Genomic DNA, 18,266 nt, shown 5'->3' with positions numbered 1-18,266 from the left:
CCAGACATAAAGTTGGAAAATGTCGTACAGTCATTGTTCTAAACTGTAAATAACGTCCTGCTCAGAACCATGGATTTGTGTCTTTGTCAAGGTCCACGGCCCAGAGAGTCACCGGTCCTCACATGGCCAGTCGTGGCTCCATCAAGCTATGATCTAGGGTCGGGCAATATATAAAAATATAATATTGAGATAAAAGACTGGATCATCATCTGGGAATTTGGTCATTGTTATAACGTGACAGTCAAATGTTGTGTTAAAGGCTGCATTACAGTAAAGTGATGCACCAATTATCATCGCCCAAAAATCTTCAAGTAAACCATATCAAACTATCGTCGAAAATATTGTCATATTTGATTTTGTCACCCAGCTGCCCTACTATGATCGAGTGTGAAGAGGGTTTCTCAGAAGGTCAAAACAACCAACAATCATAAGCACAGATCCATGGGTATGTTCCACGTCATTCCTCGTGATGTGAGTAGGAAAAAGTCCCTAGTGGTGTTCTACGGGTAACACTAGCTGAAAAAATGTAGACACAAGATTGAATCTATTCTCTTATGGGGAAAGGAGGTACAGTTTTCCCTGAATGACTCTAGAGTTAATATTTTACAATTACAGAGACAGCCGCAAGACCTTGGATAACGTCTGTGCCGAAACGATGTTTCCTTAAATAAATCAGGAATTAAAATCCCATCCAGACTGAGCACAGCTGTCAAAATAGCAAACTGCCAAAAGTTTGCCGCTAAGATGGCATGGGCACAATGACAAAGGAAGGCGTGCCGGCCGTGCAGCAGCGCAGGGCAGGGTGTGACTCATTAGAAACAGCAGGCCCAGCCTGCTCCCCGAACACTGCCACAGCAGCCACACAAGAAGCCAATTTCTCACTCAGAGCCAGACCTTTTTTTTTTTTCTTTTTTTAAGGAAAAACTTCTCTGAGCGAACACTCGACATTCCCCAATCACTGCACAAGCAGGAGTTAATAATTTTCCTAAACAGGCGCACGGTCATGCAAACAAGCAAGGGAGCGAGACTCATAAATCCGGCCCCTCTGTCACCAGAGTCCGGCTGTAAATTGCTAAGCCAGTCGGGGCTGCAGGCCAATTAAAACTCACCATTTGTGAACATTCCAAAATGCTGTCATCCATGAACATTTACCCAGAAGCCCCCGGGGAGATTCCACAACATATCCCCGGCCTCTCGCTCTGTCCGTTCCTCTCTCCCTCCCCGGTCCTGCGTCTCCACCTTTGTCTCCCCACACAAAAGCTCCCTGCCTACACCACTTCCCAGGTCACCGCTTTTTCAATGATTTAACTCGCTCCTGCATTTCCCAAGTGCATTTAAAAAAGTCAGCAAAAAAACAACAACCGCTGGGGCTAATCACATAATACTTTTCCAGTTCTTCCAGTACAGAAGACAGCTGGAAAGTGTCGATTCCAGTATGGAGACCATGGCAGGGTTCATGCGGTTTCAATTAAAACCCTATTCACCAAACCCCAACCATTAGTTAATGAAAGGGAAAACCATCCGGTTAAAAATCGTTGAGGAAGAGAATCAGCGTTAAGAGTTAAAAGAGTGAAAGAGTGCATGTCAGAGTAGAATGCTGGTGACAAAAGTAATATAGAGAAATGGAGAGAAGGAATGAGTGAGAAAAAAAAGGAGGGGGAGGTTGATAGAAAGAGAAATAAGAAATGAAGGCGGGTACATGGAGCTGTCAGATGCCCCCACAGGTCAAACAAGTTGTGCTGTTGTGTTAATTGGTAAAGTATTGACATGAGGGAGAGTGGGCAGGCGGCTCCCTGGTGTATCACAACAATATTGTTCACCAGGAGACGGCACGGGACAAGCCGTAGACATCTGGCCCAAACAGACCTCAGAGGCCCTCCAGGGGTCAGAAACACACAAACACAGCAGCCAAGAAATGAGATCATGAAAAACGAAGGGTCAAAACTCCCCTAACACTGGAGCAAGAAACATCCACACAAACTGTTGAGAAGCCGTAGGGGGTGTGATTAATGTCAGCTACGGGGGGATTAAAAAATATATATATATACACACACACATATCTATCTATCTATCTATCTATCTATCTTATATATATATATATATATATATATATATATATATATATATATATATATATATATATATATATATATATATATATATATATATATATATATACATACACACACACACACACACACAGACACACACATCTATATTTTTTTTATAGTGCTATACACATTAAAATCTTGCAATATGGTCGGCTTTCACAAACAGCAGCATTATTATCAGTGATGGGCCACTTAACTGCCTCTATTGAGAGGCATACTAACCTGTCCATTCTGTAAGGGAGTCTATTGTTCAAATCATGACCCTTGAGTAGTGACTGCGCAAACAGGAACGCTCGTCATGTCATGCATCCTAAGCACCACTGGCAAAGTTCACCCAAGGAGTAGGAAGCAAAACAGAACGCAAACAGTTGAATAAGGCATGTGCTTTTTTTTTTTTTTTTTCCTTCCTTCTTTTATCTGGTGCCTCTTGGATGGCACCATGAGAGTCTTTCCAGATGATGCGAGGAAGGGAGAGACCGAGAGCGAGCGAATGAGAGAGAGCAAAAGAGGACATGTTATCGCTCAGATGTGCAGAGACAGGCAGAGGTTTTGTAGACGGCGAGGACAAGTTACAGCACAGCGTGATTATCACAAGGGAAGAGTAGAGGAGGAGAAAAGGAGATACAAAAGACCTTCCTGGCTTATCCCACTCCTACGGCCCTCCCTATTTCCACTGACTCATAGCCCACTCATGGAAACAGAATTATAAAAAGAAGTGCTTTACAGAGGCACCCGGCATAAACGCTGCTGTCCCCTCTGAGAGATGGACTTCTGTTAAGCTTACAAATGAGCGCATTCTAAGATTCTCTTCATGCGGTGCGAAAAGAGCCGCAGGACATGAGCACCTACAGAGGATTTTGATTTTAAAACCGCCTTCTATGTAACTTCCTCACAAGGATTTAAACATAAGCCTGGTACATAGAGAATTATAACCCCCTTGCAACCCCCCACCCCGCAAAAATTCAAAAAATCCACCCATGTTGAAACATATGAGAGCTTTTAAAAGATTTAACACACTAACAATACATTTCATCATTGCCAGTAAAAGCCAGTGAGCCCCTCCTAAGGACAGGGAGCTTTTTGACAATGTTTATGCCAGACATCGAAAGGCAGCTGAAGTCGACCAGATGTTGGAGCTGGATGGGGCCCGGCGGAGCCCCACGGGCAGAATGAGGTCAGGTACAAGATCGGGTTTCTGGGACCTCAAAGCTGCAAAAAGGACAACAATGACTCTGATATACCTGTTGGGCCTTTGGAAACTGGACACCAGCGAGGGCAGTGGGAAGAGAACCAGTCATAGGCAACTGTCAAAGGAACCAGAAAGTCTAAACCTCAGGTACAGATGCTCTAAAGGACTTTCAGGCATTGACGTCTCACGTCTTTCGTGATGATACGCGTTGAACATGCCAATAAATCATTGTTACTAGGTTTTCAGTGTTGCCATTCCGATGATGTACACCGGCAGGTCATCTCACGTTCCCACTCGGATTCATTTTCCCTCTCAGCCAAACCACCGTCCAACTCCCTGGACAAATTATTTTTAGTAAATATTAGATCCTTTCCAAAGTGATTCTCCCGTCTCCTTATTTGACCCCAAGCCAGTAGAATTTCTGCACTGACTGCTTCAGCTTTTAATACCTTTTATGTTTTTATGTTTCACGCCTTATTCAAGACCAAAATTTACAGACCTTATTTGAAAAAGCAGGAGATCCACATTAGTTACGGTGCATGTTTTCTGCCAAACATAAGCCTCCGCATATATTTGGCAGAAAACTTTCATGGTAACTTGGGTTTCTAGTTTGAGACTGTTGTGTTAATATAAGCCAACTTCAGACCGCAAAAAGCATACACAAGAATTAAGTAAATATAAGGTGGCCTGTTAAGATAAGTGCACTTTAAAAATCTGAGCAACGTGTAAGCGAGAACTCTAATCAGTGGGAGTCTTGACACAGGCCTTGGGAAAAATTAAAAATTACAGGTCATTTGGCCTGAGTCCAACACCGGGCTTTCAGCCCAAACACCCAGTCCTTAAGTCCCCCAGACACTCTGGCAAGCTGAGCACTAGTGCCTCCAGCCCAGTGTCATCCGAACCATCATCATGGCCTATCAACATGGGTCTCATGTCCACTACGAATTCATAATTATTTAATAAATCATTCATGTCTGGATGACACAAACATCAGAAGTGCGTTCACTCACTAGCAGCCGTGTAGTGGGATGACCTCAGTGAGCATGAAACCCACATTCTGCCAGACGGGGGTTCTGGCTCCACCCCTGCAGTTTGGGATGAGAGTCTGCAGGCTTTCGCCACACTCCTCACAGCTGGCTCAGTGACACCAGCACTGAGCTGATCATCACAAAGGAGACACACAAAGCCTCAAATATCAGAAGAAGAAGAGAAAAAAAAAATCCAGCACACTCATACAAAAGGAATTCAGCCGCCAGAGGAGTCAAGCTATGGGGGTTGGTGTGTGTAAAGAAGGGTGGTTGACCCATTGGAGACAGTTAAGGCATTGGCACAAGAGCAGCATATCTGTGACAATGTTCAACAACAACTCATCAGCATGGTGAGGGATGACAGAAAAGCCCTGTGGAGACGTGTACGTAAAGGACAGGAGTGGTTTGCCTTGGCAAGCTCATCATCTGGAAGCCTTCCCACACTGCGAAAACCTGATGAGGGAGTTTGGGATGATGAGAGATTGAGAGACAGAAAGAAGAGAAGCTGATGAAGAGAAGGAGGCTACATGAAATTAAGTGGCAGAATACCTGGAAACCACTATGAGGGGGGGAGGGGGTTACCAAGGGATGTGGAAGGAAGGAAGTGAGGAAGGCTTAGACTGAAACAAAACCTCCCAGAGGAGTTGTTTCAGTGCAGGACGGGCAGAGGGAAATGAACTGATGTCAGTCAGGGGAGAGACGAAACTTAACAGCATGCAAACAGGACGTGTTAACAAGGAGTTTCAGGGGGCTAACCCATCTGCTCAAATCCCGGAAAACCACAAAGCCAGATAGATTTCTCACAGTGTGACTGGGACGCTGCTCCACGGTTAAAGATATAAAAAGCACAACCAAGGTAGTAGTCCAACCCCAGTCACCCACTCTAAAAATATGTGCATATATGGTAGTGTTGAGTTATGGGTTGGAATGTGCACCAAATGGTATATCTTAAGCTATATTAGACAGACGTGTGTTGACCAAACGCCAGCGTTTACTGAGAGGAGCAGGCAATTTGTACATGCCCGCATGACTGAGTGGAGATGAGTCACCATGCATGAGTCTTACCATAAGTACTGCCATCTCCCCTGGATTCCCCAAGCCTGTGTCATTCACTCAGTCCTCACTGAACAGCCCGCCGTTCCTCCTGGAGTTTCGGGGGACGGGGACGGGTGGGGGGACGGGGGGACTTCCTCAAAAAAACCTTTGCTCTTCTTTTTCTGCCAGTCAAATCCCCTTCTCTTTCTCTGTATGCCTCGGCCAGTCTCTCCAGCCCTCTTTGTTGTTGTGTGTTCCCAGCTACAGGGCTCACTGTGTGTGGATCCTGGTGGTCTGCTATGGAATGCTGTGTGTGTGTGTGTGTGTGTGTGTGTGTGTGTGTGTGTGTGTGTGTGTGGAGGGGGGGCATAAAAGGGGGTGCTCAATTGTTCCCACACAACACATCCACCCCCCACTGATCTGTCACTCACTCAGCCATTGGGGGAAGGGGGAGTGGGCAAAGCAAAAAATGCAGAGAGATGGCATTGCGGACACTTGTCGACACAACACACACAGAAGCACACACACCTATTCAACGGCTGCTACAGAAGGAGCATATCAAATGTATTCAAGGATAAGAGGGGAAATCCACATTCCAGGCCCTAAATGCAACATTGCATTGCGTTTAAAATCTAATGTCACCAAAAAATGTGACCAAAAAAAAAAGGACTAAAAGATGACTACCGAGAGACTATATCAGGTCCTGAGCAGGACTGTATTCTTGCCGACCAGACTGGACCACCAACAAAACATGTTCAGTTAAAGCTCTATGCTTGTAAGAGCACGTCCCCCATGCACGCCGCTAGTTTTCCCATGCGGGCTGCGATAAGGTGAATTGTTTGTGCACATGAAGGATAAGGCAGCTGTTCCTGCAGGAGTAGCACGGGATGCCAACAGGGACCCCTGAACGCAGAACTGCCGCCCTGCCGGCACAGGAAAGACTGATAAGGGCGGCCGAGCGACCGCTGAGCTGGCAGGCACGTGTATCGCTGCTCCACTGCTGCCCTGTCTGGATGCTAGCGGTCTCAGGGCAGCTCCCCGCTGAATTCACAAGACCTGAACCTCATGATATTTAAACCCAATTAGCCTCAAGACCTCAGTCAACAGCTGCTAAAAAAAGATCTGTCATTAGTCCTTACGATGAACCATGGCAATATAACCACATACTGTACAACTACAAGATAAAAATCCTATATGGGAGGTGAAATAAAATGGTCATTGTGTTTCAATAATTTTGCTGTTTTGAAAGGATCAATTATAAGGGAATAGAAAAAACTACTCACCCAAGTACTCAAGATCTACAGGTCGACGACACAGTGCCTACCAGTAAGTTTTATTCTGGAAAGACCGCACCTGTAACTCTGGTGTTTCCATATCCTGATTTCAAACAGCCTTGATGATCTTGGCAACGTAAGCCAAAACATATCAGACATTGTTAAGCAACCTCAGTGCAATAAATTAAGATGATTTGCGAGTATTTTTACAGGTGATGTGGCAGTCACTGTAGTAGGAGAAACGGGGAGTGGAGAACCCCAGAGCTAAAGATATGTATGTCAGAGTTTCTGTTAGGAAAAAATTGATGCCGGTGTCCTGGAAGATTTAAATTTCCAGGACAAACGGGAGAGATTCCAGTGAAATATTATCTGTGTTTATTGAGCTCAAAAAATCAATTGATAGGCAGGCTATATAAAGAATGACATCATCAAGGCCTGTAGATGTATAATATATAGATGTATAATATTTTTTATTGAATATTCAATATAAAATTTGTCAGTCCCGTCAGTTAACGGCATTTTAAAAATAAGTTAATAAAAATTACAAATATTACCACTTGAAATCAAGTCGTCTCCGTTTGTGAACAATAAGTTACAAGTGTAGCTGCTTTAATTAACTTTTCACTGAAATTTTGATCAAATAATAAAAAAAAATAAAAAAATAAAAAAAAAATATATATATATATATATATATATATATATATATATATATATATATATATATATATACATACACGCCAAAGTATGGATGTATGCGTCCCAACGATGCATCATCTTTCTGCTTCTCCTTAGAGTTCTGGACACTGTGGCTCTGTCTCAGCTCTGTGTGTGTGTTTACAAGTGCAACCTGTCCACAAGGGAACGGGCGGGGCTTAGTTCTATATCGATAAAGATGATTGGTCAGAGGTGAACATCAGCTTTAGATCGTCCAAACTGATTGCCTTTCCATTGCAACTTGCCAAACGCGGAAATAAACAGATCCGCAAAAGCTTTTATTTAAATGATCCACCCAGCACTAATTTAAATTGTGCTTGAAGGGAATATTATATTTTTCACCGGACATTATGAACGGAGAGATTTAGATATGTCAGACTTCAACAGGTACCAGACAACAGAAACGGTGATGTATGTCTATGTCTGCCCTAACTCCAGGATTGCGAAAGCAGTGGTCAATTTGATTTTGTGAAGCAGTAGAAGGTTATCTTTTAACAGTGTTGAAATGCATAAGAATGCTGCCCTGCTCAAACCACATATGGAGGCTGATTCAAGCTGCGCTTCTGGAGCTGTCTTTTCTGCCGCATTCACCAACCAATTCATTCACTGTTTTAAGATAAGTTAATAAGTGCAATAAGCATTTAACATAAAACTGTGAAAGTCTTCCACGGTTTTATGATACTGACCTTGAGAATCAAACTAGACACTTGGCCAATGGTCCACGAGTTAATTATTACAGATGTTAAAACAGAGGGCCGCAGTCCTGCAGGCCAGAAGAGCGCACTCAAATATTGGCTCTCCAGCTATAAAAGCTTTGACGGGCTGAATGTGGCCCAGTTCTCCAACCCTTATCTTATCTGCTGAAAGTCATTGCAATAACATAGCCGGTTATTTAGCAAACTGTAAAGATGTGGGGTACACAGCTGCTGGGAGACCTCACGGTCCTGGACTGCGACATGTCTGGAGCTCAGAGGCCAGAATTCTGAGGTCATGGATGCTTTTGAGTTTCAAGCGAAATGCCCTGAACTGATTATGAGGAGGGGGGCGATGCTCCTCCCGCTGGAGAGGAGAAAAACGACCCTCTTTCCACTCTTCTTTGATCTTCACTATTGTCTCATACCTGAAGCATGACGTCAAACTGGACTGACAGTGTAAAACTAAATATAATTTATTTAAAAGGAGGAGCTGTTGATATGGCACAGTATATAGAATGTGGTCGATGTTAACCACCCTGATTTCTGGCACTTTTGACAACCTCTGTTGTTACCCTGAAACAATGTAGTTGGATAGTAATTTTATCATTATCCAACTACCAGGTTAAACTAGCAGGTCAATAGAAACAGAAGACACCTCACAAGAACTTACCACCACAAACAGGAATACACACCGAACACACACATGCACAAACCTGTTTTTTAATGACTGTGAACATTTCATCCGTCACCATTACCAGTAACGGGGTCCTCTCCCTCCATTGTGAAAACCTTTACTCTTTATCAAAACAGATCTTCGTCCAACTGAGAAAATACTTGGAAATTAGGTCTTGAACCATTTCCACGTGAGATATAACAGATTGAGACCATGGGATCAACAGCTTTTTAACAAATGGCTGCTGTTCTTCTGTATGATTTCATTCCATCTATGCTGCAGGACTGAGGTTTTCCATTACCGTTTTATTGCGTTAAAACATTTTTTATTGAATCTCTTCTCCGACTTCTAAACAAACTCATCTTCAAACTCAATAGTAACAAACATTGTTATCTCGTCACAGCCAACAATAATAAAAGATGCTTGTGGTAAAAAGAAACAGTTTGGGGGAGTGTCTGAAATAGTCCAAATATCCCACAAACCTGATTTAATATTGTGTCAGAGGAGACATAGAACAGAATACAAATCGAGGTGATGCAATGACCGCTTTCATTGTAAACGAAGAACTCACCAGACAAAACTCAACTCGGACAATAATCAAGATGAAGTTGAGCTACATTTATATGCTGAAATTTCCCTGCAGCAACATGAAACATGTGGTTTTTTTTCCCCACCAGAGCAAAGGGGGGGCTTTTCTCTCCTTCGTTCCTTTTGGAGACCATCGATCCTCTTTGATGACAGCATACCTTGTTGCTTTCTATGGATCAATTATCTCAGTCTCCAGCAACGACAAAGGGCCGCTCATTGAGATTGGCCTGGGCTACGGCGCGGGATACACCAGGAATCTATAGCGAGGACGGGCACGCGTGCATAGACACACAATCCCACACAACAAACCAGGCCTCATTCAAACGCCTCATTGAAAACCCAGAAACGCGCCACAATTAAACACAACATATTGGGGTGCTCTCCGTGATGTTTAGCATTACAATGACATACAAGCTCAAGACAAAAAACAAGCTGCAGGCCCGTGTGAAATGCAGGGAACAGTCCTTAGCCATTCTGACGGTTACATTCAACTTAAATTGTAATGAGCCATTGTGGCCCTAGCACAGGCAGCTATGAATCCACTATGCAATGCAGACTTTTTATGAAGACTCGCCCTTTCAGGTACAACTTACAAACAAAACATGAGGGTTTTTTTCCAGCCTGTGGGAGGCTGACTGGTTGGACAGTTGGAGTGGCTGCTTGAACACAACACATTTTCAAAATGACCACAAAAGAAAAGAGTATCTTGCAAAGGAAGACGTGAGTTCGAAAAGACAGTGGCCGAGCACAGCTGAATTACTTCTACACCTAAATCCTCCCCAATTCACAAAATACTTTCCAGGCCTCTAATAGAGTTAACCGCAAATTTTGCGTGCATAAATTGATTTTAACTGACATAACAAAATGAAGAGGAAATGGGAGAAGGGGGATTCCAAAGTATGCAGGGCACAGTGAAATCTCAAACCCCACCCCCCTTCCCCTGCACCCCCCTGGCTTCACTGTAAGCTGCCCCCCTTCTCAAGCTGCCATTACTTGACTTTAACTCATTATTGGTTCAATGGCTACTCTTTCCCCGCGAGATTCCCATAATAACAAAGTAGTCTCTCCTCCTGCACTAAACACCATGTAGCTCCGACGAGCATTGTGTTGAAAGCCCAAACCGGGCCAAAGTGCCGGTGCGCAGCATGTATTTCTGGTTAGCAGAGAACAGGAGTGTTTACCAAATCACTGCAGGTAGCCATAGTCAATGAGCCACTACGGAAGCCGAGATGTAAACATTTCCCAGATGACTTTGTACTTTGGGCAGTCATTGTATATTTATACACGTTGTATTGTTGGTATTGGACAAGAAGTACTTCCTTAATTGAGACCAATGCGTTTTCCACCCATTTAATTATATCTTTAGTAAAGTCTATATATATTAATTACGGTAATAAGTTTCACCAAATTGAAGAATACATAAAAAATTCTGATTTTAAAACGTTTTACACACACACACACACACACACACATATATACATATATATATATATATATTTGTGTGTACACACACACACACACACACACACACACACACACACACTATTTGCCAGTCTAAAGCCCGAGTAACTATAACTAATATTAAGGTCGTAACATTAAATAGTGAAAAAAAACACCATGATAATATGTGATTCATTTGTATTTATAATACCCCCTGATGGCATTTCTAAACGTGACAGCGGCGATTGTTTTCCAGAAATACTTAATACTATGTCGTCCAATTCAAGCCCAACTCACCTTGTACCCCTTTGTTGGGGACATCGTTGACGTTGAAGCCCTTGGAGCTGTACGCAGCTCGGACTTCGTTGCAGCTCTTCGTCGACTCCGCCGCCGCCGCCGAAACGCGAAGCGCCACTAAGGTGCACACCGCGGAGAACACCAACATCGCCTTCATCGCGGTCGATTCAAAGTATAAATAAAAAAATATGTATATTTAAATAGATAAAAGTTGTTTTAAAAAAAAAAAATTTAAAAAAAAGGGACGTGTACAAATTTCAAAGGAAAAACCCCAAAAAGTTTCAAGCAATTCCCACGTTGAGTTTCCTCATGGAGAGATTCTCTGCTCGGCCAACACTTAATTCACTTTCTTGGGCCACCTCTCAACTTTGTTCTGGTAAAAGTCCGGAGGAAAGTCACGCAAACTTAGAAATGATTCCCGTTTCTCAGTTAATATGTAGTATTTACAATTTATGTAAAGCTCCGGACGCTGGTTAGGGAGTAAATCCGACGACACATTAGTTAAATACTAAACACAGACGCGAACGTAAGAATTTAACTGTTTGGGTGCAGTTGTCCGTGCGCTGCGCGGCTGGGATTGAGAAGGAGGGGAGAAGCGGTGAAAGTTGCTGGAAAAGTTTTCTTCTTTTAAAATCTGCCAAGCTGGTTCGGTCGGAGACGGGACGCCGGACCGTATTCCTTGCGTGCTGAAATCCAGATGCGAGAGCGTGTGGAAGTCCCGGCGGAGGGGACTGGAGTTCCGGGACAAAGACCTGGCAGCTCCGAACTCCAGGGGTGGAGCGTGGAGCAGTCAGCTGAACGTCTGGCCCTCCACAGGCTGCTGGCCCGGCTCTCCAAAATCAGGACTGGATTTAGTGGAACTACAGTATACAGTAGCGCAGGGGTCCCCGAAATGTTTTGGGGCCCAAGCCCCCCCCGCCCGCCCCCCTCGAGAACCCCCCCCCCCCCCCCCGCCACAAACACACGATTTATATATATATCATATCAATCATATCATAATAGACTGACCTATTTCTGTTGGAACTGCGTCAATGTCCAATTTTTAGTTTCCGTTCTCGGATTATTTTCTTATTTGAATAATATCATGTACATAGACTGCGACCTCCTGCCCGTATTTGTAACTTGACTCTTACTTTTTTTAATTTTCGACTCTTATTTTATTTAAAATGGATTATTATTAACGTTCGCCTTGTTATTTTGTCTTTTAATGCCCATTACGTAGCTGTTGCCTGTCACGCCCTACGAAATTCATTGTACCGAATGACCTTGTGTTGTACTGTACACTTGACATATAAAACACTTTGAACTTTGAATAAATATATATACGCTTCTGAGGACAACTGACATGCACCAAAGTTCTACAAAATCAAAACCCAGTAACATCACTGTCAGAATTTAAAGACATTCTAGAGATATAAGATAAGATAAAGGTACATTCCAGAGATATAGCTGTATCCAATATTATTATTATTATTATTATTATTATTATTATTATTATTATTATTATTATCTGCATATAATATACTGTTGTGTAGACCAGTGATTCTTAACCTTTTAATGCTACTTTAATATGAAGAACCCTCAATTTGACATGCATTCAGCCACAGACCATATTATTTTGTCTATGGGACCTCAATCTGAGAAGATTTGTGTTTTTAGATACGATTAAGTTCAAACTTCCATTCCATTCCTATATTATACTCACGGAAATAAAATTGCAACTAGGATCAAAATAGCCATTATTGAGTTTAAGTATAAGTATAAGTAAGTTTAACTACATCAATTATTTCTCGAGAGACCCCATGGAACCTCTTGAAAGATCCTTTGGGGGGGGGGGTCCAAAATTTTAGTCTACAAAACCATACCTTCTATCTTTAACCTGGCAGACAAAAAAGGGCTAATTTACAAAAACAAATACAATTCAGTTTCAGTAGTGATGGTGGGTGAATTTGGACATTTTGTGGGAGAAAAAAATAATTAAGAAATACTATTTAAAGTAATAAATAATTTTCTGCAGACCCTCTGCCATTCCTTCACAGACACATAGGGGGTCGCAGACGCCCGTTTGGGAACCCCTGGGGTAGAAGGCCACATGAAGGAAATGCCTTGTCCATAGAATTGATCTACTGTATATGGACCATGTATATGGCCCCATTGTATGGTTCACATGACAAATATCAGTGGCATCATTAACAGAGCACAATTTTCCCAGCCTTAAGCAAAACACAAAAGCAAATAGCTTGATTGTGGCAGTTTATAAAAGTTTAGATGTGCTTCTATTATAGTATTCAAGTTCAGCGAGCAAGAAGCACATGCAGAATTTACAGGTGATACAATTGTTTTCATATGGTTATTTTTGTTCACACTATAATTAGGTTTTCGCTTCTACGACCAGATTTCATCCTGGGGATAAACAGAGTACCATTGTATCTTATTTGGAAACAACCACAAAAGAGAATTTGTCTTTTAAGTTGCACCGTTGTCTCACAAACCATTGTCCACCAGTGAAGAATTAAGGCATCCACTAGCTTTTCCTGCATATGAGTGAATTTATATACCTTTTGTGTGACAAGAGCATTTTTTTTTCGTCCCGCTGTCTGTCAGAATAACTATGCGAACTGTATATACGAACTGTACCACCAGATTTTATTATACTATATCTGCTTTTTTTCCCCAGATGTCAGTGTGTTTCTTTGAGACTTAATACATCATGTGTGCTCACATCTTGCTTTTACTGTTTCAAATGCAGTACCTACGAAGTAAACAACACAATATAACACATGGATATATGAGCATGTCATCATCTCCCCTATGAATCAAACCCCCTGAGCTACATCAATAAAAAACGCTCTGCCGCTCCCCACAGTTCCTGTTGTTTTTACATTTACAGTTGTGCTGTTCTGGCTGTGACTCTCCTTCTCATGTTTCTCGTGTTCTTTCTTCAATCAGAAAAATGTCAATATACGTCTGAACAAAACCCACGTAATATGGAGGAATATTATAATGATCTGACACCAGAGTAGCTGGTATTGTGTGCAAGCACTTGCAAAGTAAGAAATCCTGCAATCAAGTCGCTTAATGGAAAAATGTGATATAGTTAAACTTATTACCCCTGATTAAACATGTCTGGGCTTGTGGGGTGTGTGTGTGTGTGTGTGTGTGTGTGTGTGTGTGTGTGTGTGTGTGTGTGTGTGTGTGTGTGTGTGTGTGTGAGAGACAGTGTGCTCATCTGTCCACGCACACGTATGTGTATATTTGATAGTGTGCTTGTCCGTGCACATGCATGTGTGTGTGTGTGTGTATGTCTGTGTGTGTGTGTGTCTGAATGTCCACCCGTGCTCTGGTTTGGGGGTAGCACTCAGCAAAATGACATTCCTCCCTTTGTGTCCACATTCCACAGCCTTCTCCATTCATTCCGTGTGACTGCGGCTGCTGCTGGGGAAGCCAGGGGTTGCTGAGGAACGGGAGGAGGATGCTTGGGCTGTGTGCATGAGAGAGCGTGGGCCGTGCACTCTACTCAATGGGCCAACAAAAGGTAAGAAAATGGTCCACTGCCATGGTAATTAAACATGAATGAGCTTTGAAAGACATGACATGTTTCAAGGTTTTTCTTCCTGACAAGAGGAATTTCAGCATCCAGCCTGGTAAAAAAAAAAGTGGGGTGGGCAGGAGAGTTAATAATAATAATAAAAAAATGTCCATGAAATGATTGGTATTGGTTTTAATTCAATATGCGAGTGCCAGGCTTATTCATGTGTGAACATGCAATGTTAAGGTTAAATACATATTCATGGGTGGAGGACTCCACGAATGCTGAAAGTCTGTTATTCCCCCACTGTTCCTGCTGGCCAACATCAAATTGACCTTTTAGTCTCATAATGTGTGCTATTTCAGTGTTGCCCCAATATTACCCTAAGAAAACACAAGGGCTCTGCATTTCAATAGACCTGTTTGCCCTTTCTCCAGCCTCACATTAGCATTCAGAGTATTCCCCTCAGTGCGGGTCAGCTGCCCGGCTGCTCTCCCCGCAGCCGCTGTTTGCTCATCTCCCAATAATCACTCTTTCCTTACCACGTTAAAAGGTGCAACCCAGGCCAGGGTAGAAAGGAACGGCTGGATCCAATCTAATTGTATCTGGCGTCTGGGCACGAAGAGTGTGTGTGTGTGTGTGTGTGTGTGTGTGTGTGTGTGTGTGTGTGTGTGTGTGTGTGTGTGAGTGTAAAAAGTTACGCTGGGACAAAGGAACAACTTCCAAGTGTGTTTGTGGTGATAGCTGTGGCTATGATTGCAAGTTAAAGTGATGGTATTTGTTAAGGGAAGTCAAAGCCCTGATGATTAAAAATAAATAAATAAATAAAAAATGTTGACCAACTTCACAAAGTGACTAAGCATAACCAATTACCACTAATGAATGTCATTAATGGTGTGAGCTTGTGCTAGAAGTGTCTGTCACCCTCCTCAGTCGACTTGAAATACATAACAACAGGGTTGAGTGTTAAAATAGCCAGCAGCAAGTATAGAGCAGAGCCGACGCTGCTTGTCTTTCCCCTCGTGGGGTTCCTTGTCGGGAGGGGGAGAAATACTTGAAAGCGACTAAAGATAAAAATGCAAAAACACACGATTCACCAAGAACGGCGCTTCAAGGATCGCAGAATAAGGTAACAATTGGGCGGCCTCAAAGCAGATCCGATGCTGCAAAATACACGTATGTCTCCGAACTTCCTTTTCTCTCGAAACCACAATGTTGTTACCATGGTGATACGGTCCCCCCGAATGCAAATTTAGGTCTGTTATTTTGAGATCGGTTTAAAACAGCCCTGGTTGCTTGAAGTCGACGCATGCTTAAAACACCGCAAATGCAAACATTACAATGTTTATTTGTTTTGTTTGAGCTCATAATAAAACAATACAATTAGGTGGCATTTGACTTCGTCCCCTCTGGGATGTTTGGGCTCAACTGGCGTCCTTCAGTGAAGCCATTCAAAATGACATCTTTCGACTTTTTAGTTGCCCGTGTTGTCATGATCTCCGCTTTCATCTACCTTCCCCTCCCTCTCCGTATCTGCCTCTTTGGCCCAACTCCATTCACCTGCGCACACGTCTGTTCCCGATCAGCAATCAAGCCACTATATAAGCCTCTCTCACCAGTCTCCCATTGCCGGATTGTCTTAGATGCTTGCACCAGACTCTCCAGCAGTCTCCGGATTGATTACCCGCCACCGACCCTGCCTCGCCCCGACCACGTCTCCTGCCTGCCCCCGTTTTCTGTCTGCCCTCTCCGTTATCAAACCTGCCTGTCCCCGACGACGTCTCCTGCCTGCCCCCCTGCCTATCTTCCGTCCGCTCTACAAATAAGACATTACCAAATATCCCTGCCTGTCTCTGTGCTGCAATTGGGTCCTAACCACACCCGTTACACGTGTGCTCTCCCAACAGCACCGTTGTATCCTATTTGGTTAATATCAGTCTTTAACCGAGAAATATTGTTGAACACGGACAAAGCACGAGGTTAATTAAAAACTGCTCTGTGTATTTTCTTGTAATTCTTCAGTTTGACCATCAGTGGAGTGAAACAAGCGTCCAGTCTTCAGTTGGCCAGCTTTGCGGAGGAGGGACACATTCATTTTCTACATGGATGCTTCAGTCATGAAAGGCCCTTTGGTCAGTGTGCAAGGGAGTTTATTCCAGTTTTTGACTCATTTCGTTCTGAAAACCAAACTAAACCAAAAGAAAAAAAAAATGACAACACATAAATATTGACAAAAAGATCAGTTAGGTAATGGAGCACAGTAGGTCTGAGTCCTATCCAAACCACAGCGAAAAGATATTAAAATATTTCATACATATTTACAATGCCTCATTTCCCCTCCGTACTGAAGAATCAACATGACTGGGCTAAATGTGTTTCTACCGAGCTCCTAACTCAGCCCACAAACTGCACTTTCCAGCAATATATGTACATAACGTCTGGGATATGGATCGTAAACATGGTAAAAACAGAGAGAAACCCATTTGTACAGTTATCAGGGCTTAACGGAAACACGAGGCTCTCGTCGTAGCCCTTAAAACTTTGCGTCTACAAACGAATGACAGTGCAGCGCGGCAGCACCGGGGTAAATAACGTACGACGGACACTCAAGCCTCGTGAACTAACGTGATCATCACAACCTTGCATCGATATATAGCAGAGCAACAACAGAGACTGAGAGGGAGACGTTTTTGTTTTTTTTATAACAAGAGAATGTCACATTTTGTGTGTTCAAAGATGCTTGCAGTGACTTCAGCCTGGGCAGAAGTAGCATTGGACTGGTCAGAACTGAACGTGAAAGTTGGTAGATAGTCTTTTTTATGGGGTGTGTGTGTGTGTGTGTATGTGTGTGGTGGGGGGGCTCTTATGGTGCTGCACCACTTTGTCAGCATGAGGTCAACATGAAACACCGCAGAGTAACACCATAGAGTAGCGATAGTAGGATAAAAAATTGGTGGGAGTAGTCCGGAGGGCAAGGGTAACACAGTTTGTCATTTACACCACGCCGCTGAGTTCTACCACTTCCTAAGATAAGATGAGGACCACTTGTTGCTAGAGGGTTTGGGGTCGAGAGGGATAACAGGACGTGATCTTGTTCACCGTCCGTGCCGAAAATTGAAGAGTCATTTCACCGTCCTTGACATTTTGCAGAGTTGGTGCCGATTCCTGTGGTCGGGAGGTGGATTTTTTATTTTTTTATTTTTTTTGTGGGCTGTGTGCGCGTGAGGGAGGTTGCGATCGTCACCAGCAACCCCCGGTCAGTGGCGGCCGGGCAGGTGGTGGAGGAGGAGGAGCGTCGGCGTCAGGAGCGCCGCCAGGAGGACCCTCGGCGGCAGGGGCGCGGACGCCGAGGCGCCCCCCCCGCCGGGCGTGGCCAGGCGGGGCGTCAGCAGCTGCTCCTGGAAGGTGAGGTCGTCCATGACCAGGTTGTCGGCCAGGTCTGTGGGGAGGGGGGAGAGATGGAGGAGAGAGAGAGAGAGAGAGAGAGAGAGAGAGGCAGGGGGAGAAGGAAGGAATGAAAACTACGAGCGAGAGGACGGGGAAAAGGGGGGTCGAGCGGATGAGGACAAAACACTGTCACAGAAGTTGAATAACGCCCGCGGTACGTCTGTCCTCCTTCTGCGGCGATGCCTTCCGCAGCTGTAAAAACAATGTAACATTGGGACGAGTGGAAAACTGGAACTCTATGCGTCC

At 43.6% G+C, this 18,266-nt stretch overlaps 2 protein-coding genes across 2 annotated transcripts in view; both read right to left on the bottom strand.

The window, feature by feature from the left end:
* gpc4 (glypican 4) overlaps positions 1–11,201 on the bottom strand; it is a gene marked incomplete at its 5' end in the record, with an annotated part of 31,823 nt that extends 20,622 nt beyond the window's left edge. Inside the window, one exon of the mRNA XM_080007600.1 lies at positions 11,045–11,201. Within this exon, the coding sequence (XP_079863726.1) occupies positions 11,045–11,201 (157 nt within the window). The remainder of the gene's footprint in view (positions 1–11,044) is intronic.
* A 6,280-nt stretch (positions 11,202–17,481) lies between these two features.
* Positions 17,482–18,266, bottom strand: part of gpc3 (glypican 3) — a gene marked incomplete at its 5' end in the record, with an annotated part of 90,720 nt that continues 89,935 nt past the window's right edge. The window contains one exon of the mRNA XM_080008428.1: positions 17,482–18,012. Within this exon, the coding sequence (XP_079864554.1) occupies positions 17,831–18,012 (182 nt within the window). The 3' untranslated portion in view covers positions 17,482–17,830. The remainder of the gene's footprint in view (positions 18,013–18,266) is intronic.

Source organism: Zeus faber, assembly GCF_960531495.2.
Source record: "Zeus faber genome assembly, chromosome: 10".
Lineage (NCBI taxonomy): Eukaryota > Metazoa > Chordata > Actinopteri > Zeiformes > Zeidae > Zeus > Zeus faber.
This window is presented reverse-complemented; position numbering and strand designations above follow the sequence as displayed.